Below are 24,115 nucleotides of genomic sequence, written 5' to 3' on the forward strand. Positions count from 1 at the left end.
GCTGCTAAATGTCAAAATTGTAAATTGTTCAATGAAGGAGAGATGAATCCTGCTGGCTGAAAGTTATAGCTCATATAACCCAAGCTTTAGTACAATGCAAAAACTACATCTTAGTTGATTTTATCTCTCTCTCTCTCTCCCTCTTTCATAGTTGAACTTTTAGCACCAGCCTTCCATATTTTCTGGAGGAATACAAGACATCTGAGTGAGGAGGCTCCCATTTGGGTAGTCTGCGTGCGGACAACACTCACTAGTCTGTCTCAGCAGTCAGCACAAGTTCTTTTGTAGGCGAACAAGTGCATCAGTGTAATTCAGAATGCAGCCACATACAGCTGTAATTTCAAAGCCCTAGCTGAGCTAGCTCGGAGGCAAGTAATTCAAGGAACCAGAATTGGCTGGGCAGCAGATAATTCATGGTTTATTTAATTTTTCAGCACATGAACTGCATGAAAGAACAACAGTGGCACTCCTTAGTCCTTATGTTGTGAATACTTCTGAGGAATTCCCTGCGCTCTGGAGCTTGTTCAACCAGTTATAAGCTGGAAAAACTTCCTTGTTATTGGATCCAAAGCAACAATACTCGGCTGGCTACAGAGTGTGTTAAAACAAAATCAGTCCTCAAGGGAACGTCTGCTCTACATTTCCATAGTATAATGTCACGGCATGGGGAACCATAATGTCACTGATTCAAAGACTAAATGTACATTTTGCTAGTGACATCAAGTCCAGCTCCTGTTGTGTCCTCCCATCTCACTATTCCTTTTCCTATCTCTCTATACTATCCTATATCATTTAGAAATCAGAAACAGATTTATCCTGTGCTCTGTAATTACAGATATATTGTTGTATTCAATAGTAATTCAAAGACGCATGCTGTAAAACTGAATATTTTATACTTGTTGGCAAGTTAGCTAATTAATACCTATTTATAGCAATGGCCTAGAGGAGTAATTTCAGGGAGAATGAGGGTTATATTATGTATAATGTGTACACACACCTGGTTCCTGCCTAGTAGCACCACAATTTGCCACTGTTGTTCAGGGAGTGACTAAGTCTTGCCACAGGGCACCTTGGCAGTAGTGGATGGTGAGGCAGAGGGCTGCATGTCTCCTTCACAACAAACACTCAGAGCTTCCCAACCAGGATTTTAATAAACAGCCCGAAAGTCAGATATCAACTGAAAACCAAGACTGAATATAGTAAATTCAGGGATGTGTGGGACAACCACTTGGGAATATTATTAGTGTACAATAAGGCATTAAAGTGTTCTTCTGTGTCTGCCCCTCTCAGCAAGGGGACTTTCCCCTCCCAGACTCCTAACCCCAGAATCATCTATAAACTAGAAAAAGTGCTCCTCGGAGCACAAGTCTCCGCCAGGTCAGGTAGGTTAATATGGCCTGCTGGTGGCGCTATAATATGCCAATGTGAAAAGGGTGCCATTTGTTCCTCAACGTAGTGCAAATGTGCATTCAAAGTTTCACCGCAATCGGACGCTGCGTTCATGATTTGCGGCATTTTGTTCAAAACGGGCCACTCCTGCAAACATTACATGTCAATGTTAGCCAATCAGGATGGAATATGAAAAATCAAACAGATCCGTCTTGATCACATGACTATAGAGATCATGTGTACCTATTTGCGTGAAATTTGGATCAAATCTGAAGGCTTAATATCAAAAAATGTGTTTTACATAAGTCTGCCTCCTGGTGGCGCTATAAAAGGCAAATGTGAAAAATGCAGGGCAAAGTTTTTTCCTTGGCCTCTAGAGAGTGTGCATACAAAGTTTTACACTGATCGGTGCAGTTATAGGTAAAAACACGAATTGGCCTGTTACAGCGCCACCATGAGGCTGATTTGAACATTTTCAAATAGCATTTCTTCCTCGGCCTAATGGGAATGTGTGTGCAAAATTTTACAGAAATTGCATGCTGTGTTCATGATTTGAGGCATTTTGTTAGAAACTGAGTACTCCTGCAAACTTTGAAAGGCAATTTTTGCCAATCAGGATGGAATATGAAAAATCTGAAATGAGCCGTTTCTTTTAATGACTATAGAGATGCTGTGTACCGAGGGATTTTTGGCCAAAATCTGTAGGAGTACTGTCCAAAAATGTGTTTTGCACAAATCGTCCTCCTGGTGGCGCTATAAAAGGCCCATGTGAAAAATTTGGAGCAGAGGTTCTGCTCTGGCAGCCAGGGAGTGTGTGTGCACAGTTTCGCTGCGATCAAGCCAACGGTGCCAGAGATTAGCTGTACACAAAATGACAGAATGACAGACGGACACACACACGGACTGACGGACAGGGGGTAAAACATACTCTCTCGCCATGCCTTTCGGCCTGGCGGAGACAATAACCTGTCCATTTTAAGCAGGGGTTCCCAAACCTTTTTCAGCTTGAAACCCAAAAGAGGAATTAAGTGTATCCCCTGGACCCAAACTAACAAAAACACATAATGAATTCATCACTTAAAGGGGAAATCCACCCATTTTCAATATTTAACTATGTCATTAATATAGCATAAAGGAGTTGTGTGGAAATAAGAAAAAATTAAAAAAAAAAATAACATTGCAAAAAAATTTAACATTGCAAAAAAATTAACATTGCAAATTACACCATGATGAGTCATCACAGTGTAATTTGCAATGTTAATTTTTTTGCAATGTTAAATTTTTTTGCAATGTTATTTTTTATTTTCTTATTTCCACACAACTCCTTTATGCTATATTAATGACATAGTTAAATATTGAAAATGGGTGGATTTCCCCTTTAAGTGTTGTGGAGTTAATAGATCTGCGATCTTCACTATGTGTGAGCATTTCTGAAACTCCCCACTTTTTTACTACAGAAATTGTAGTAAATGTCCAAATAAATAAATGGGATATTTACTAGAGACCACGATCCAAAAATGGGTCACGACCCTATGGTTGGAAGACACTGATCTAAACAGAGGCAAATGGAGAAAGTGAAGAGGCTATGCAGACCAGAAGGAGCGAGTGCATTCTCCGGCAGCGGCAACAGCCGCGGAACGTCCGCGGAACTTCCGGTGGAGGAGCGGCAGCTCCCGGCAGTGACTGCCGGCGGTGGAGCGTCAGCTGCCGGCGGAGCAGCGGAACTGCCGCGGAAACTGCCGGTGGAGGAGCGGCAGTCGCGGAACTGCCGGTGGAGGAGCGGCAGTCAACAGTTTTTCCGCCGATAAAGTATAGTTTTGGACCATGACGGAGCCGCGCCGAATCAGCAGACCTTGAGGCCAAGGAGTCGCGCCCGAGCGCCTCCAGGCGCGAGTGCCCGCGACGACCGGCCGATGGTCTGCTATTCGACTAAGCGGCGTCCGAGTTATGTACCGATAGGCACAGAATCGTAAATAATATTAGTGGGGACTGCGTTACACAAACGCAGCACACTCCCAAAGCTGACGCCACCGGCAGCTCCAGCCGCCGCCGCCGCCACCGGCAGCAGCCGCTGCCGGAAAATGCACTCGCTGTCCCTCATGCAGACTGTCAACGCACATTCTGACTATAACTACCCAGCAGTGTTTTCTCTGAGTTGCAGGCTCCGACAAATGTCTCCATCAGCACCTAGGTTCCCAAACTTGTAAGATAAAACCAACAAGTTTGAAAAATATGATTATCAGTGGATAGGGGGGCATAGACTGAAAATAAAAAGGTGATATAAAATTCGATAAAAGGCAGTGTACTTTGGGGTACAACTGTCCCTGTTCATTAGGCAATAGGCACACCTTTTTAGTCCATTGCCTCCAGCTGTACTGGTTTCACTACTGTACGTCGAACTTTCAAGCTCATCAATTCAGATACACTTACCGTGACTGTCCTCAAATAAGATGAAGTCATTGTTCTGCTGCCTTGGTGGCAGTCTAGTTATTACTTTGTGTCTTTTCTCCAGAGGCAATCAGTCAGATATTGCTTATTAATGTCCCATTTTGTTCCATCTGCAAAGGGTTATAAATTGATAATCATCTGACTGGAGACTGACTTTTATCTAAGCCTTGGCAAAAGCAATTTCCGTTAAAGCGGTTCAAATTTACCATTTCTAAATTGTTAGAATGACAGGGTACTTGGACAAAAACACTGTAAAGGAATTCATTTATGGAACAAGATTTGAGATCACGATTCTCTCACACGACACAATTCTAATTTGTTCTTTAAAAACATGTTTTTACATTTGATGAGGTTTGTGTTGTCTGGCGGCTGGGGTTTTGTGATGTAGTGTTTTTTGTCCATCATTGCTAAATCATATTGGATGTTATGGCGACGTTTGAGGTTGGTTGTAGAATGTTACAGAGTGTTACCTTGCAGTACTGCGATGACGCCAAAGTAGTGCTTGCAAATAATACCTCCTTTTACATCCACACTGGAATTGTGCTCCTGTTTCAGTACAAACACATCATCACTCGCCATGCGGATTTTTTGTGTTACTATGTTTTTTTTAGCTTGAAAACGTTCTGTCATACACTATCTGCTCTGGCATACGCTGTCCGAGTAGGCTAATGATAATCTGTGTTTATGCCTCTATCAACACATGCTGTGCCGGGTTAGTAAGTAACAGAAGCGTGACTCAAGGGAATCATTGTCATTTTAATTAAAAATGAGAACGCACTGATGTATGTATTGAGATTAATCGTGCAGCCCTAATGGGCCTCCCTGTCCAATCTTGCATCAAAGCAAGGATTAAAGGGATATTCCACCGCACCTCAAGCCGAAATCAGACTGTTCCGGTGCGTCTCAGGAGCGGTTTTGATGTAAGGTTACATCTTCTTTAGGTCATGACAAAGATGTAAGCTTACATTGAAACGTTGTCGTTTTTGTTCTGTGCTTTGCACCCTGTGACCTAAATAAAAAAGGCTCAAATCGTCCGAGGTGCTCCAGTGCCAATTCTTTATTCTTGTATCAAAGCAGTTTGTGAGTCGCAGTCGCAGGAATCATAATGCATTGGTGAAACCACACAAAAAAAGGTTGGCTGCTTGTATTCCATGTCCTAGAGTGACAACGGTCTACACCTCATTTGGTCAAATTGTATATGGGCTTAACTGAAAAACTTTTTTTAAATAATTACTTGCATAGATTTTCAACTACGACCAAACTTTCACACTCTTCTGAAGTTTCACCTTCAGTGAGCTGTGATTGGTCAACTTTTGAGGGGACATATAGTACATGCGGTACAAACAAACCCTGTTGGCTGTAAAAAAAAAAAAAAAAAAAAAAAAAAGCCTAGGCATAAAGGATGGGGCTAGGCCAGAGAAAAGGGCAGACAGGTCATAATTAGTTGGATTTAAGTGATTGTCACTGCTGAGTCAAGCTGCCAGAGCCTGAATAGTGGGTCCAGGAGTCGAATGTAAAACAACCCAGCATCCTTCATCGGTGACAAAGAGAGACAATGAGGCCTGTGAGTGTGAGGCCAGGCTGACCAGGAAGAGAATGACTCATCATTGCTGCGGGTCGGGACAAGGAACCCTTTCAGCGTCAAAACAGGTACTTAGAAACGCTCAGTGTAACAACGAACGACTCTCTCCAGACCCCCAAGGACTGAACACAAAAAGATCCGTGGTGAACTGAACAAGTATTGAAGCGGTCTGAAAAGCATTTTAAATATATAAGAGGAACCTTTCTCTCTGCTCAGGTCCAAAGGGATGTGCTCAGTTTTGCACCGTTCTCAAGAGAATGACCTGCCTTGTCTTGTGTTACAGTTAGCGCCCATGGTCAATGGAGGCGTTGTGATAAGGCCTGAAGCACCCAACATGCACTAAAGTGGTGACAGCTCACACATTCTCAAATCTCTCCAGCATGACTCCGACTAAGTCCACTCCAGCCTTTGCCCACTAGAAAACATTATCAGGGGTGATAAGATGGTAAAAAAGTGAAACCGGCAGGGCTGAAAGAAAAGCTCATGGCTGGTTGTCACGTGACGGTTGTCAAGACACATTCGGAAAGATTAGTGACGAGTACACTTCAGCTAGCAAGGTAATTCTTCAGCCATACAGAAACCACTTGATGGTTGGTTTCTCTGGATTTCAGTGTTTGCTGCTTAGGGTTGTGTTCCATCCATTGAATGGATGACAAATGACAAACTTCACAAACAACTTAGTTCAAGCAGGTGATTCAAGGACGTGCACTTTGTTCTTACTCCACTCCCTACTGAGAACCTTTATGGGCTAAGGTCATTGAAGACAATTCACATACTGTATTATAACAGCCTGTTGCACTATAGTTCACCCCCCCCCCTTGTCGGCAGTCTGGCTCTGGCTGCACGTTATCATCTTCAAAGCCAGGAACTGTGCCTCGTTGCCAGGTGATCACATTTTCAAAGCTGGCAACCAAAGGATGAATAGTGCATAAATGATAAGGGGAGAAAACAATTATACCTCCTCTTTGTCGAGGTGGACAGATGGACAATAAAGGGGCCGTCCTCTCCTTTGTGTCGTTTCCAAAGGCATCATCATTTTTTAGCAATGTTTAACACCCAAACATCCTGACGTTCAAAGAAGTGTTTTTCTTTTCATCTGACAAAATCACAAACCCTTTTATTCAGACTGATGCGGACCTTCCTCCAGTCTAAAACCATGTAAAAGATGCCCCCAATTTGCATTTGTGAGTCACGGTCCTATTTCTGGATGCAGGGCAGGCCATTGTGTTCTGCGTCTTTCATACATAAGACCTGTTACGGTTTAAATGATTAAGAGCCAACTAGTTTATTTTAGGGTTAGGTCTGCAGCTAAATCTACACAGAGAGATCATTGGTACACAGACTATTTCTTCACATATTTACATTACTACTAGTCAATTCTAGGTGGTAATGCCAACAGGCCTCATTGTTCCATATTAAAATGTGAATATGAATCACACTGTAGCAAATCGTTCGGAGTAAAATATTGCATAGCAACAGTGGTAAAAAGCATTATATTACTAGTTTAAAGATAATATCTGATGACAGTAAGTGGTTCCATTGTGTTACTCTTTCAGAGTTAGATTTTTTTTTTGTCATGTCCAGACCCATTGTAACACTCCAAAGCAACTGTTGTGATTTAAAAACAAGCCTAAACACAAAAAAGAAAATGATTTTCACTTAAAATGCACATCTGTTCCCACACATGAACACTTCACTACGGTATTTCATTTTAATCATGGACCTCATATTGCAATAAAGGTTAATAAAAGTGTGCGTGGTATAACTGATATCCGATGTTACAGACGTAGAGAGAGAAATGCTTGGGCAATCATTTTGTTTAGGACCCATCCTTGAATGTGGCACAATGACATTTAGTTCATTAACTCTTTGCCTGCCACCGACAAGATTTCTCGTCAGATTCTGCTAAGGCGCAGCCTGCCACTGACGAGTTTGACGAGATTTGTGTTTTCAGTGGTTTTCCACCAGATGGCGCTGTTTGCTAACCTATGAATGATTCCTTGCCTGTCAGAAAAGGATAGACCCGGAAATTACATACTTTTTTTCTTTAAACAGCTTGTTTACTTCCCGTTTATTCGTTGTGGAAAAATGGCAACAAAAAATGCATTGTCATTTAGTCCCCCCACATAATACTGCAATATTACCGTCCAGTTGTATAAGCCTGCAATATCTCCATTGAGATCTAAAAAGTAACATTACAAAACAGAACGAGAGTGAGCGAGCGTGCGCAAGGGGGGTCCTGTTTATTTGAGTGGAATTACACACAGAGAGAGAGAGAGAGAGCAAGCTGTGTGTGTGTGTGTGTGTGTGTGTGTGTGTGTGTGTGTGTGTGTGTGTGTGTGTGTGTGTGTGTGTGTGTGTGTGTGTGTGTGTGTGTGTGTGTGTGTGTGTGTGTGTGTGTGTGTGTGTGTGTGTGTGTGTGTGCATAGATGGATAGATATAGACCTGGTGTCACAAATATTGGTAAAGCAATGTTGATATTGCAGTACTAAATAGTTAGCTACGATATTTAAAAAAAAATGCTTCAATCAGCAGCATGGACCAGGAAAGTCCTGACGCAACGCAACTGGTGTTATTATAAAACATTTAGAACACGTGCGCTCCTTCTCTGTTGCAGCCAGGGTTTAATTTTTTTTAGTGTGAAAACTACAACTATATTATGACAGCCGATTTCAAGAAAGAGACTTGTGTAGTGTGAAATGCTTAACGATCTGATGACCCCCCTACCACTTTAAAAGTCGTACAGTGTGTAGCTGGCTATGGGGAGGGCCTAGGAGTACGTTTGTCTCCAGACATCAGTCACATCAGAGAGGTAAAAGTTCTGCTTGCCTTATCGCAGACTGACAATCTAATCTTGTGATCTCGAGTAGAGTTTGAGTGAGAGAGGAGGGAGGAGGTCTGGCTGGGTACGCTGACAGACCTGTGCTTGAGTGCACAACATGATGGCAACAAAGAAAGATTTATACAAAACCCACTTTACTCAAAAAACAATGACACTTTCACCTGTGGCACAGTGTGCAATGGGGACTTTTCTGTTGCCCACGGCAGTCTAAAACGACCGTAAAAGACATATCGACGAGGAGAGTATTTTGTGTCAAACAAATAGCAGTGTTATTGTTAAAAAGCACAGCTGCATTTGATTAGAATGTAAACACGGAAGTGATGAAGGAATTCAAGTTCATCCATTACAAGCCATTCAGTCAAAAAAACATATTCACCTACAAAGAGTTACAGAAGAAATTATGTAGAGGCTATGATATAGACAGGCTATTAAATGCAACTATAGTACTATGCAATAGTAAAAAATCTATTAACTGGCTTAAATTAAATTAAAACATTGTTGAAACAAAGTGCACATACAGGTAAATCTTTCAAATGTCCAACCAGCTCAGCCTCCAACTACCGTCTCATCTAACCAGCTCAGCCTCCATCTACTGTATACCAATATATCAAGACAACTTCAGAATCTTCCAGTTTAATTTGCTTAATGGCAAAAGGACAAGACAATCAGATGGTAAATTAACTTATTGGAAATGTAAGTAAGAAAAGTAATATGAGCAGATTAAAAACAATTGTTTTCAACTAATGTTTCCCATTAGTTATGTCCAAAAGATCCAAAAGACACTATTGAATCCTTTTCAAGCCTGGTTTGCAGAAGTCCTCAAAAGTTAAAAGAATAATGTTTAGAAACTATATCCATTAAGTCCAACACCCATGAACCAAATTAATTACAAATCATATACAAACAAAAGTAACTCCGTAGAACAACTAAAAACTAAAATTAAAAGAACAGTGATGAATTTAAGGAGTCATCAAATAATGTAAAAGAAAAATGGACATGGACAACTTAAACTAGTCACTGCAAAGAAATAAGGAGTTGATGGAACTACCGGTACTACTGTAACACTTCTCTGATGGGGATAAATCCTAAGCTGATCATTTTGTGAATACAAGTGGGTTTAATAATGTATTCTTTGTAAATGTGGGCATTTCTCTTGGAGAATTCCAAACGGTGGAAGTCCCCTTGATTATATAGAATAGATGGTTGTTTTTCTCTATTATGTTCGGAACTTCCTGACACCAAAGAGGTATTTGAATATCAAATACAATCTTAAATTATCAACAGCACAACATGATAATTAATACTACTCTTGTGAAAGAGGTAAGAGATCCACCATGACTGACCCACTATATTATATTGTTGTGACTTCCCTAGAAACTGGTGTTGTTCCTGGAAACAACAAAGATCATCCAACTTTTTAAATCTGATGACCCAGGTTCTTTCACAAACTACCATCCAGTTAATCACATCCAGAACACAAGAATCCAAAACAACAGATAGTGCTGAGCAACTGCTATCTGCTACCCCTGCCAAAGTCACAGCTGAAGTGGGGGGGGGGGGGGCGAAGTCAATTATTAGGAAAATCTTTCCATTTGTCAATACTGATCTTCAAACCTACAACAGAAAGTGTTTTTTTCATCTGTCAATGTCTTTCCAACATTATGTATTTTTGTAAATAGACTCCTCTTCCCAGCGTTGAGCATTGCATTTCAGTGCTCTCAGTGTCCAGCATTATTTGGTAGGAGCACTCAATTACAAAATAGTTCACCTTTTGGAGTGGAGCACCACTCAATGTCAACCAATCAATCAAAATCGAGGAGAGACAGGGCTTAGTGGGAAACTGTCAAGCCCCACTCCCTTCCCTTATCTTAATATTATCTTGGGGGGTTATCAGGTTTCTGCAACAGACAGTGACAACTGTCTGTCTGTGTTTGTGGCACCATATGGATATTGCTTCTGGCTCTGTGTTGTGTCACTCATGTGATTCAAATATGGGGTTGATTGGATGATGCGTTCATGATTTATTGGAATTTTCCAAAAAAAACTATTGGTCCAGCGGTTTGTGAGATTAGCTTCTCAAACACAGGTACAGGCAGACACATAGACAGACTCTCCGATCTCCGTCTCTGGTGGAGATAATTAAGAAAACATTGTAAGACACACTGCAGTATATCTGTCTCATTAGCTGTGCAATGGGTGTGGTGTTTTAAGGATATATACCTATAATCTCTCCCACACAGTCATTAGAGATTAGGACAGTGTCACGGCCAGTGTGAGCTGAGGTAGGGTGAGCCAACCTCCTATAGGCCTACCTTTGGACTCCATTGTGAGTCACTATTAGGATATGTGCTCTAGCCGCCCACCCCTGTATCACCACTGGGTTTGTTTGATTAGCCAGGACTTTCTTTCTCTTCTCTTGCCCCTATTTCTTTTTCTGTCTGAATATAACTTTTTGTTGCACAAATTCATTACCAAGTTTGTTTTGTTTATCCTTCAGAAATAAATACATTACGTTTTACGAAAATGTTATTTGTTTTCACAATGAATGGTATGAAACATTATATGATTATTCTGTTCTGGAAGATGTTATATGAATGTACAGTAGAGACCTATACATTCCATTTCTTTATTTTGGGAGATTTTGAAGAGGAATTAAGTGATCCCTCAATTATGTTAGAGATATAATTGTTATATAGAGTTATCATATGTATGTTGTGTATTGTACTGTTACCGTATGTTGTGGTGCTGGGTGGGGTATGTAATTTCTGTTGTTGATTATGCAGGAGGAGACTCCAGTAGAGTAGCTACTCTAATAAATAAATATAAACATAAACTTAGATTGTTTCCTGTTACTATTAGTTTTATGCCTCAAGCTACTGATACTAATAATGTTTCCCTGCCTGGTCATCATCAATCTCAGCCCATCTCAGATGTACAGTAGTCTTATTAGAGTGAACCACTTGCTAGGAAAACAAACACTACCTTAACAATATTACAAGACTCACACGGGTAGACTCACACGGATAAAGGGGTAGTAGACCTTTCACAATGATAAAGACGTTGTAACCACCAACACTGTAGAAATATGTGATGTGCTTGAATAATTCTGACTAGTAACTACGAAACACATTATTTGCTCTGTTCTTTTCATTCAGTAGGCAACGGTCTCTATATTTTAAAACAGCGCCACAAACATAACTACACAAAACATAATACTAAACATGCTACTAAACATGCCACTAAACATAAGCTTAAGATGCAAAACATCAGGGCATGGAGAAAAGTAAAGGACACTGTCATCAGCTTCCGGAAAAGCAAATCTGATTATTATTATTTCTATTCAATGAGGAAAAAGGTGGGACTGCTAAATGACAAAAGGAAGACCGTTGCATTTTTTGTTTTAACAAAAAAAAAATGTTGGACGTGACTTTTTGTTTCGCCCCTCTACATGGTAAGGTGAAATGTTCTTCCACTGTGATAATTTGTTACGCTAATTAAGCGTTTTGTACGTTTGCTCAGGATGTGGTGTGTGCGAACGCCTTTCCATGAGAAATACATATTTACTATGGCTTTGATGTTTGTGGTCCTTAGACTTCCATTGTTCATGAAACCATGTGGCAGTGCATTAATACACTCCTTTTATTTCAATAACTGGAGTGGAAGTTTAACGGGAGAAAACAATTACTCTTTCTACTTCCGTAAAAAAAAGAAATCCTACTTAGTAATGGTTCGGGTCTCCTACCTGAACCATTAATGCCTGCCATGTCCACCATGACAAATATTGACCACTGATAACAGTAGCCTGCCGCCCTACAATGCAAATTCCAGAATTTAACTATGAGACTGTAAAAATGAACCCATACACATTCATTTCTACACTCTCAAGTGTTTACCAAATTAGTACTATAACTGTGTGCATATAGGCTAATGTGTGTGAATAACAACAAAAAAAAACATAATTTGGAGTGTCATGGCCAGTGCCCTTAACTTGCACTCTTAAAGTTTATTTTCCCATGTGAGCTTTGTCAATGTGAGACTTACTTGACACAATAAACTCATTGCAGAGAGTTTTATAGCCACCTATAACCAGGGAAACATACAACTCATGTGCCCCACCTTACATCCCACATACCACAGCAATACATTATCAGGTTTAATGCTGATAGCAGTCTCAAGGCCAATCTTGAATTTGACCCCTCCTGAATGTTTGATAAGGCTATAAACTATCACTGGCATTCTTACCCACCACAATCATCCTTGGCAACAATTGTGTTTGGAAACAGTGTAGTCTTGTAGCATAGAGCGGCAAGCCCCTGTGATGCCTAGCTTAATTATTCACATAGTACTATAAATGCAGAATGGGGTCATTTGGACAATAGCTTGTTAACATTGATCCTTTGATAATGTTTAACGGACATTTATTTTGAATGTGCAGAGATTACTACAACTAACAAATTAATTTATAACTTTGTTTTAGCTGTGTGGGCGTCTGGTGCAGCCTAGAAAATCACAGGCCAAGTTCGCAGAGTAGAACATTACGAGTGAGGAGAAAATCTCATTTCTGTGCACCAATGATCTGTATCACCATTAGTGAAGCTTTAAGTAGGGAACTGCTAATATATACTGTAGGAACACGCTCTATTAAGATATTGTTAGTGTAACTGTATACCATGGCAACGGCCTCATAGATTGAAGAGCTTTCCCACTGGGGAATATTGATTCACGAGTTGCGTTTACCAAAGATTGGTCTTGGAGAGAAGGGCCAGGCAGCGAGTACAGGCTGTGCTGTACACAGATAATTGGGCATCATTGTGCCTATGGGCTGGTGAGTTATTAGGTCCAAGAGGATAAATCACATACTGGGCAGATACAAAGAAGTGTAGTGCAGCGACACAGTGAATTACCAACTGCACATTTTCCAGCAGCCCAGACAAAAACTGAAGGTCACCATAATCTGCTGCTCCGGACACTCCCTCCCTCTTTATCGTTCACTCACATCTCATTGAAATCTAACTCAGCTTCGTAGACTCTGTATCGCCACCCATCATTCTCATCCCTCTCTTTTTCACCCTGCGCCCTTCATTTGCCTCTCTCCTGTGAACCCCCCTCATCCAAGATACAGTAAGCATCCCACTGGGCAAAATGAGCCAAATCCTCCCCTAGCATGGGTACAGGCTGGTGCTCAGTCAGGCTCCTGTGACTGTCGCAGGGAAGCTGCTGGCCTGGTACCCAAACAAAAGACAGCAGGGGACACTGCAGGCCAGGGCACGGTGGAAAGCATGATGTATTAGGCAAGAGGAAAGCATTGATATTGTATACAAGAGAATTTTGTGTTGGAACAGTAAAGGAAAATGTAGATCAGTCAGGTGAGGACATAAACCTGTGCGTCTGTCAAGGTTGGGGGTAAAAAGCAAGCGAAACCATCTCATTAATGGCTGATGATAGCTAACTGATTCCGTATCACAGAATTAACAATTTTAGTAACATTCGTTTTGGTAGCCCTGAAACATGTGAACCATGGCTATCGTTTTGGTAAAATGGCTCACGAAATTAGTCAGTCATTCCACTCCTCCTGATTGGTTGAAGTAAAAGTGTCTGTGACTGAATGTGGAGTGACTGTCTTCTATGTTTGCAGTTTCAGATTTCCAAACACACTGCACACTTGACTTCATTGCAATGGTGTGAATACTTTTCCTTATAACAGTGAAACTCAATAGACAGACTACTCCTCGGCTCGTTATTAATAACCTTCTGCTAGCCTGCTGTGCAGTGTGTACTGCATCAATTGTGCTTAGTCATGCGAAACTACAAGGAGTAAGCACAACTCAAATTGATCTCATTACAAAACAGCAGACAGATCTGATGACTTAACCAGACTTAACCACCAGAAAAAAGGGGAAAACACGTTGGATGACCTGTACAGTGCATGACTCTACCAATGAGCTTAGTTATCTTATTCTATCTTGTCATCGCAGAGTAAAGCACAATATCAAAACATGATCTAATCTTTCCACTGAGCAATGTAAGCCATCTCTGTGAATGTAACTGACTGAATATTATATAAATAATATAGGCTTAGAGTGCTATACAGTATGTTAGTGTACTGTAGTTCAGAGGATACCCTGATGAAACAGATACCTTTATTTCGTTTGATGTAGGGACATGTGGTGCATTTAGGTGTAACTTGACTGCAGATGGATGTAGTTCCCAGATGTTGACAGTACATAATAGACTACATATCCTGAACTAATACTGTATTAAGTTAAATCATTTTGACAGCACCTACAGAGACTACATCACCAGACTGTACTGAGTTAGTTCATGTTGACAGCACCTACAGAGAAACTACATTGTCAGTCTGTACTGAGTTAGTTCATGTTGACAGCACCTACAGAGAAACTACATTGTAAGTCTGTACTGAGTTAGTTCATGTTGACAGCACCTACAGAGAAACTACATTGTCAGTCTGTACTGAGTTAGTTCATGTTGACAGCACCTACAGACTACATCAGCAGACTGTATACTATTGAGTTAGTTCATGCTGACAGCACCTACAGACTACATCAGCAGACTGTATACTATTGAGTTAGTTCATGTTGACAGCACCTACAGACTACATCAGCAGACTGTATACTATTGAGTTAGTTCATGCTGACAGCACCTACAGACTACATCACCTGATCTTACTGAGTTAGTTAGTTCATGTGGTTGGTGGTTGTGGACTTCACCTGTAGACAAGACTAAACTAGCATTGCCTGATCGCCCTGACGTCTGGTCATCACGACGCCGGCACACAAACCACAGGGCTCGTTCAATACTCACCTAATTTCATTAAAGAGGCCAGCAGGACCCATAACGAGATCTCGAACGGAACCTGTATGTGGTGGTAATCGATCCCGAGGACGGGAAAGGACTTTTTAGTGACGTTATGATGTCCTCGTCCATGTCCTTGATCTTCCATTCCGCTGGGACTATCGGGGGGCTTCTGGTGGGTGGTGTGATCCGGGGAGCTGGCAGCCCCGAGGGGCAGAACCATGCCCTGCAGAGACACCAGCACCAGCAGCACCAGCAGACCCCGTTCAGGTAAAGACTGGAGGAAACCGGCAGGACTCCGTGAAAAAACAACTCTCTTCGAAGAAGGCATGGTGACGGCTGAGATCCAAGTCGCTGCTGCGACTCGGTAACGTATGCTGGGAAACAAGCCGGGGTTCCAAGGAAGTTGGCGGTAACTTACTTGTGTAAATGAAGTTAATAACTAACTAGTATTAACCTGTGTGGTTCTTCTGAAACCAAAACGAATATCCATTTATTGTTTGAGAGGTTGCCTTCAGTTGGTCACCGCGGCCAGGTGAAACGTTTCGTTACTTTATCGCACTAAGCAGCAGGGCCGTCTGGGGAAAGAAAAGCAGGAAACGAATCCTTCAACCCGCGAGCAGCGCGGTGCTTTATCAACACAGTACTGTCCAACAAAAGCCCTGAAAAAACTTAATTCCTCAAAAAGTGACAAGAGGAAGAAAGTTGTCTTGTCGGCGACCGCCCGGACTGTCATTGATGGAGTGAATGTCCTCCTTGTCCGTGAAAAGGTGTCATCGTGGAAGCTGACGAGCAGGAGAAGGACAACGGCATCTCCTCGGCTCTTCTCCCCTCCTCCCAACCGCCCTGGGAAGTCACTGTCACTGTCCACGACGCGAGACAGGGCTCATCACACGTTGTTGACCTTGAGATGGATTGAAAGAAGCGGTCGCGTTGCATTTTTAAGAAGTGTCCTCCTATTCATTCAACTTTGAGGAATCGTGTCCGCGAATGCGGCATTTTCATCATTTCCTCCCGGCCGTCCCCTGGTCAGACAATCTACTACCGTGTGTTGGCTGAGCTCTGCTCTGACCCTGCTGCTCAGCAGTCAGTGCTGTAGGCTATTTACACACCAGGGGTTGACTGAGTGCTCCTGCGTGCAGTGATGAACATCAGCTAAATACACACAACCTTCACAACGCACACCCTTTCACGGATGATATCTAGATGGGAGGAGGAGGAGGAGGAGAGGGATGGAGGAGATGGGTGGGAGGAGGTGGGGGCGGGTGGCCTCACTATAGTGACACCTATTGGAGAGGAGGCTGAAGGATATCAACATCTGTTAAAACTGTGGTGGAAGAGGTTTATTGTAACAATACCACAGTGTAAAAAAAATACTTTGTTCCAGTAAAAGCCCTGCTGTCAAAATCCTACTTAAGTCAAAGGACAAAGGTATAAGTTGGATCAAAAATATATTTAAAGTAGCAAAAGTAAAATAACTCATTATGCAGAAGCTGAATGCTAATTTCAGAATCATATATCATGTTAGTGGACAATACTGATCATTGACCACTTAAGCCCTATTTCATACTTCATAATTACTGATCATTAACCAATAACCACTTGAAGGAGTTGTTCACCCCCAAAACTACTTATTTTCTATCAATTGCACACCCCATGAAGCATTGAATTCAGAGATTTTTTTGTTTCTGTCGCATTCCTAAGCCAATAATTGTATTACCGGCGGTCTCTCCGGTAGGAGACTCAAAGGAGACTCTTTGAGTCTCCTACCGGATACATTAGCATCTTTCCGCCAGTCATCAAATTATTGGCATAGGAATGCGACAAAAACTAACAAATCTCCATGAATTCAAGGCGTCATGCGGTGTGTAATTGATTGAAAATTGATTTTTGGGTGAACTACTCCTTTAAGCCCTATTTTATACAAAATAATTGATTCGTATAATTATGAATCATCTAAATGATCTTAATCATCTAAATCTGAAAAGTAACTAGAAACTAAAGCTGTAATTGTAGTAGAGTAAAAAGTACAATATTTGCCTATAAAGTCTAACAAATTTAGATACGCCAGTCAAGTAAAAGTACCCTGAAATTAAAGCTGCACTATGTAACTTTCCTCTTCGACCCCAGATTTGAACCCGGTTTCCTGCACAAGTGCTGACATTTTTACCATGGAGCTAATAGAGCCGGCCTGCTTGCTCAGGGGATGAATTGAATCTTGACCATCAGGTCAAAATTGGTGTCAGATCCTGTGTCTAGGTGAGACATGACCTTTGACACGATCTAAATGTCTCAATAGAACAGTAGAGAGACAAATTACAACCACCTCAATTGTATAAGTTATATTGTATTAATATACTCTACCATAACCATACAGATTGGACAAAATTACATCTTGTTAATTAAAAAAGGTACATACATGGTGCCGCTTTAAGTACACTACTAGTAAATATAGCCTACTTAGTTACTTTACACCACTGCCATTATGAACCAAGATAATGCCACACCTGGAACCCCCATTCTAAAATTGCTACTGATAATGTGTGCTGTTTCTTCTTGGATGGATCATGTTGTTCCTGGAGTGTGTGGAAGCCATGGCTATGACTTAGTAAATGATGTCAAACCTGCAATCCAGGTAGAATTCTAGTGAACGTTAACCGGGAAGAGTGGGCACCATCTATTATTTGATGTTTTATTGTCTCCGCCAGGCCGAATAAGGCATGGCAAGAGAGTATGTTTTACCCCCTGTCCGTCCGTCCGTGTGTGTGTCCGTGTGTGTGTGTGTCCTGTCCGTGTGTTACCAGCTCATCTCCGGCACTGTTGGGCCCGGTCGCTGCGAAACTGTGCACACACACTCCCTGGATGCCAATTCAGAACCTCTGCCTCAAATTGTTCACATGGGCCTGTTATAGCGCCACCTGGAGGCCGATTTGTGCAAAACCCTTTTTTATCTCTATAGCCATGTGATCAACACGGATCTGTCCGATTTCCCATATTCCATCCTCATTGGCTAAGGTTGGCTTCCAAAATTTGCAGGATTGGTCCGTTTTGAACAAAATGCCTGAAATCATGAACGCAGCTTGTGATTTCCGTGAAATTTCACAAACGCATTCCCACTAGGCCGAGAAAGAAATGCCACTTGACATTTTTCAAATCAGCCTCATGGTGGCGCTATAAAAGGCTGATTTGTGTTTTTAACTATAACTGCACCGATCTGCGTGAAACTTTGCACGCACACTCCCTAGAGGCCAAGGAAAAACATCTGCCCTGCATTTTTCACATTTGCCTTTTATAGCGCCACCAGGAGGCCGATTTATGTAAAACACATTTTTGTATATTAAGCCTTAAGATTTTATCCAAATTTCACACAAATCGGTACACATGATCTCTATAGTCATGTGATCAAGATGGAACTGTTAGATTTTTCATATTTCATCCTGATTGCCTAACATTGACATCTATTTTTATTACACTTTTCTTTTTTGTATTACTGCTACAAATGTTGTCCAATCATCATGCAAATCGGTACCCATTATCTCTATAGTCAAGTGATCAAGATGGTTCTGTCCGATTTTTCATATTCCATCCTGATTGGCGAATTCCGAACATTGTTGGCCCACAATAACCTACCTGACCTGGCGGAGACCTGTGCTCCGAGGAGCACTTTTTCTAGTTTATAGTGATTTTATAAATGGGGGTGGGGGGGCAAATGCATATAATAATTGTAATGAAATTTAAAGCCTAACATTTTTACAATTGCTACAAAGTGCTACAAAACATGTGGATAGCCAATAATTTTTGGGCATACCGGTAAACAGTTGAAGGGTAAATCTTGGTCTCTTATGATGTACCATGCATGTCCAAATCATGCTATACTTAACGTTATTTCTACTTCATTCCTTCTGACCGCCAGAGGCAGTGTTTTCAACACCTGGATATTCAGGTGTTGAAAACACTGCCTCTGGCGGTCATCCGGAATTCGTAGAACCTTAGTTATATGCATAACTCTCGTTCTACTTCATTCCTTCTGACCGCCAGAGGCAGTGTTTTCAACACCTGAATATCCAGGTGTTGAAAACACTGCCTCTGGCGGTCATCCGGAATTCGTAGAACCTTAGTTATATGCATTACAACAGTTCGGTTGAAGGCATCCTAACAGGCTGTGTCACGGCCTGGTACGGGAACTGCACTGCCCGAGAAAAGATCAGCCTACAGCGAGTAGTGCGATCGGCAGAGCGGATAATGGGAATCGAGCTCCCAGCGCTCCAGGAACTGTACAAAAAGCGGTGCGTGGTCAAAGCCAAGCGCATCATCAAGGACAAGCACCACCCAAGTCACAAACTGTTCAAACCCCTACAACGACCGCGACTGGGCAAGGGGCTCTACCGCAGTATCAAGAGTTCCACCACCAGGTACTGGTGTAGTTTTAATCCGGCTGCTGTCAGGATGCTGAATGAGGCATAAGCCTTGCTCAGCAGCCTGACAGCAGGCGGTGCAAAACCTTTCTGGCTCTTCCTGAACACACCTGTGGATTATACCAGGGACAATGACTTGGACTTAGCTCCCCCTCGGACACACCTGTGGACTACACCAGGTACAAATGACTTTTTTGCTGCACTCCCTCATGGAGCTACTTGCGGATTATACTAGGGTCAGTCCACCCTAGGTGGACACGCACTGACCTTTTGCACCTTAATCCCATGTATAACGCACTGACTTTTTTGTCTTTTTTATTGTGCTTTTTTTTCTCTAAGCACCTTAACGTCCATATGTATATCATGCACAGTATAAGTATAACATGCACAGTATACATACATTGCTGCTATGCTCAGGCACCTTAGTTTTTTATTATCTCAGGTACTTTGTAAATATGTAGATAACTTGTCTGGCCTTCTGTTGCTCTCTTGTTTTGATCTCCTTCCCACTTGCCCCCCACCCCTCTTCTTCTCCCCCCCCTCTTCTTTCTATGGAAATTAACGTTGCGATGGGAACGATGTACAAAAACGAATTTCACCCACTTCTTTACCTTGTAAACCTGTGATGTGACAATAAAACTGATTCTGATTCTGATTCTGATAACTCTCGTTCTGACCATTATCCAAAGCTTACAGTTATTGTCTCCGCCGAAGGTGGAGAATATGTTTTCGCTTTGTGTGAGCAAACATTGTTAGCCAAGCTAACATTGGGCAAGCTCCACGTGACACGTGTCAATTTGTTGACACCAATGCCTCTGATTGGCTAGAGGGACGCGTGACGAAATAAAATTCTATAAATAGGTGTGTCACTTCAAAAAGCACCTACTTTTTGAAGTGAGGTAAAACAGGATCAATCAGACTTGATTGGAACAGTACCTTCAGTAAGTCCAAGTCACCCGTCTGTGCGTGTGTGTTTCCCTCTGAGAACACCTAACATTGGTCAAGCAAAGGCGCAGAAGGCCAAAGCTAAGAAAGCATACTCATCTACAATTGTAACGTAGAAGAGGACTAGAGTTGAAATGATCCCACAACAAAGCCGAACTCTTAATACGTGTCAATATGTTGACATCAATGTCTCTGATTGGCTAGAGGGACGCATGACGAAATACAATCCTATAATAAAAAGGTGTGTCACTTCAAAAAGCCGTTTACATTTTTGAAGCGAGGTAAGACAGGATCAATCAGTCTTGATTGGAACAGTATCTTCTAGTCCAAATCACCCGTCCGTGCGTGTGTGTGTCCCTTTGAGAACACCTGACATTGGTCAAGCAAAGGCGCAGAAGGCCAAAGCTAAGAAAGCATACTCATCTACAACAGTAACACAGAAGAGGACTAGAGTTGAATTTTTAAACATTAGAAGACAAAATATGATTTTTAAATCATTCTTTTTTTAATAAATATTTCTTTAACATACACCTTTTTATTTAAGTACAGTATATATCTTTTACTCTACTGTATCTCATTAGTTATTGCTATGATAATATAATTGCTATAGTCTGCTGGCGGAGACTTGTGCTCCGAGGAGCACATTTTCTAGTTCTTTATATTTTTACATGTTCAATTTAGCCAATTCAACATTGAGGTGCTCACAGAGTTTAGGTGCCCAGACTGCCCACTCAACCTGTATCCAACTAGCCTACTAGGAACACATTATGCAATGGTGTAACAAGTGTTCAGATCTTTTGTAAAGTAGAAATACCACAATGTAGAAAACAATGTTATAGTTACGTAGTTAAGTAAATGTCCTGCATTCAAAAAATGACTTAACAACGTAAACCCTCTACACTAGTGAAACGGACCGGAGTTGGCTCTGTACTTGGTCTGCTCTTGTTTCCTTCTACGCCAAATCTCTTCACCAATCGCCAGTAATAGTGATCTACTGTACAAGCTCACAGCGCATAGACATTGCAACGCGACGCGTTGTGAGCTTGTAGATCAGCTATTTCTGGCGAGTGTTCCCCTCAGAATAGGGGGTGATGGGGTTCAAGTGGTTAAGTACAAAGGCAAGGTTCAAAATACTTAAAACACCACAAGTAAAAGTACTCATTATGCATAATGCCCCATTTCAGAATAATATGACTTTTTTATGAATCATTACTAATGCATTAATATTTAGTTCATGTTGCAGCTGGTAAGGGGACTTATTTTAACTATATAGTGGCTGGGTAGTTTGTGACAGCATCACAACACAAAACATCATCAACAACAACAACAACAACAACAACAACAACAACAACAACAACAACAGTTATATTAATCTATAATAAATGAATACATCCTAATTTATTTGTTGAATTATTTTATATTATGTATATCTCAATTTGCAAGGTAACTAAAGGTGTAGTAGTAGTAGTAGTAGTAGTAGAGTAAAAAGTACATTTGACTCCATAATATAGTGAAGTAGCAAGTGCAAAGTAGCAGAAAATTAAATTATTGAAGTAAAGTACAAGTAGGCTACCTCCCAATGGGAGCTATGGGCCTAGGTAAGTACAAGTACCTTACTTGAGTGAAGGTACTTGGTTACTTCCCACCACTGCAACTTTGAGGACATGAAATACTATTGTCCTCTTAGACTAGACAGCACTTCTCTCATTCAAACAAACATAGCCTATAACCATTAGTACATTTCTAATAATCATTTTACTGTGGTGGTTTGAAATTACAGCAGCAGGAAATACTGTTGTTGAAGACCTATTTCAACCCAAATAGCTGTAATTGCCTATGGCACTCAACAATTAGGCCAAGACCAGTTAAACAGGAATGATAGACCTGTGGTAGGGTGCAGACACATAGACTGATTATAGTTTGGTCTCCAACAGCTACTTCAGGACCAGAAGAGAAGCAATGAGGACACCATGTTTCCAAGGCATAACAAAGGCATAATGGATTGAATTAAGTTGTTGACAGTATGCTTCTCTAGAGGACAGAGTGCATTAATAAGTTATGTTGAATCTTAATAACCCAGTCCTCTGCTGCATGCTTCAGAGTGCACACATGCGTGTGCACAAGAGACCACACACAATCACACTGGCATGGGTCCCAGGTGGCGAGCTGTCTATCCACTTTGTCATAGGATCTCTCTCTCTCTCTCTCTCTCTCTCTCTCTCTCTCTCTCTCTCTCTCTCTCTCTCTCTCTCTCTCTCTCTCTCCTTCTTGTTGCCCACTGATTGAAACTCATAAAAAGCAGATGGATATATTGCTGACAGGAGGGCTGTTTGGTATCAATCCATTTATGAAAATTACATTATCTCTGTCACGTGCCTTGCTAGTTCTTTTATGCAACACAGTGCACCATCCTAGTTAGCCCTAGGGACCAATTTGTAGTTTGCAAAGCTGATTAAGTTCAGCCCAGGTTCAGCCTTGTAAAACATGTGGGAGCAGTCACATCCAGCACTATATATACCTACTGTAAATGCATAGCTAAGCCTACATCTCTCTTTTTTAGCTCTGTTGTGGCAAGGTCTGGGTGCCAGAGTTTTGCTGCAAGAACGCAGATTGCTACAACATGATTCCAAATGTCATCAAATACTTTGAGAAAATAATAGGAGACACAGTTCTGTGGTTAGTGGATATGATGCAAATTACTCCGGAGGACTGAGTTAAACACATGTCTGGTATCTCGTTTATTCTGAGACTTTCTTATGGCAAATCCACCATGCCTTTCAAGTGCACATGAACCCAGCGGCCTATGGGGGTCAATGTTCCCGTCAAGGAAATCAACCGTTTTGATCAAAGATAAATCAGGCTCAAAATAAATCCAAAAGCAAGGACTGCAGCGTTTCTTGGCAGGAAGTGTTTTTTTGAGACATAGCTGTTCCTATCAATTTTCTCAAGACTCACGCGAACAGTATTTTCATTGGGCCCCCAGTGTCAAAGACAGAAGAACAAAGCAGATTTTTGTTGTGGTGTGGTAGAGGACAGAATTTTTTTCTTTTTTCTTAGATTTATTTTTTGGCATTTTATTCTTCATTTCAGATGGGTCAGTGTAGAGAGACGGAAAAAGTAAGGGAATGCGAGACAAGATGGGGGTCGGATTCAAACCCGGGTCCTCAAGAAGAATATTGTCTGTGCTCTCTGAGCCACCAGGCACGGTTGATGATTGGTTTTTCATATTATTATTTAAAACTGTACACTAGTACCATTATGTTCATCATAAAAATGCCCATGGGATAGAGAACTGTCTCCTCCACCAGTTTTTTCCCTGATCCCAAAGTAGGCCATGTGACTACTTTGAAGTTGCTGTTTTTTCCGATCATTCTGCCCAAGCCCACTCTTTTTCCACAAACCACAAAAATGTGGAACAAAAACAAGTCAATTATTGTCAAGTAGCACTTTAACCTGCAGAGGAAAAGCTGTAAATCCCACAGATTCTGTTTGAAACAAAAAAGGGGACGAATTGCCAAATTGTGTGGCTTCAACATGTTTTGTTGCCTATGTTTATTATGAGTTTCAATTGGAAGAGGTGACTCAGTGCCAAAGCCATGTGGATGGACACATACCCCCCCCCCCCCCCACACACACACACACACACACACCCACACAATGTAAAACAGGTCAGCCACCTCA

General features: G+C 41.4%; 1 protein-coding gene across 1 annotated transcript in view; it reads right to left on the reverse strand.

The window, feature by feature from the left end:
• slc9a1a (solute carrier family 9 member A1a) overlaps window positions 1-16,250 on the reverse strand; it is a 53,899-nt gene extending 37,649 nt beyond the window's left edge. The window contains exon 1 of the mRNA XM_080427448.1: window positions 15,084-16,250. Coding sequence (XP_080283574.1) covers window positions 15,084-15,405 — 322 coding nt within the window. The 5' untranslated portion in view covers window positions 15,406-16,250. The remainder of the gene's footprint in view (window positions 1-15,083) is intronic.
• Between the last annotated feature and the right edge of the window lie 7,865 nt (window positions 16,251-24,115).

The sequence above is a fragment of the Gymnoscopelus braueri genome, assembly GCF_963280865.1.
Source record: "Gymnoscopelus braueri genome assembly, chromosome: 4".
Classification (NCBI taxonomy): Eukaryota; Metazoa; Chordata; class Actinopteri; order Myctophiformes; family Myctophidae; genus Gymnoscopelus; species Gymnoscopelus braueri.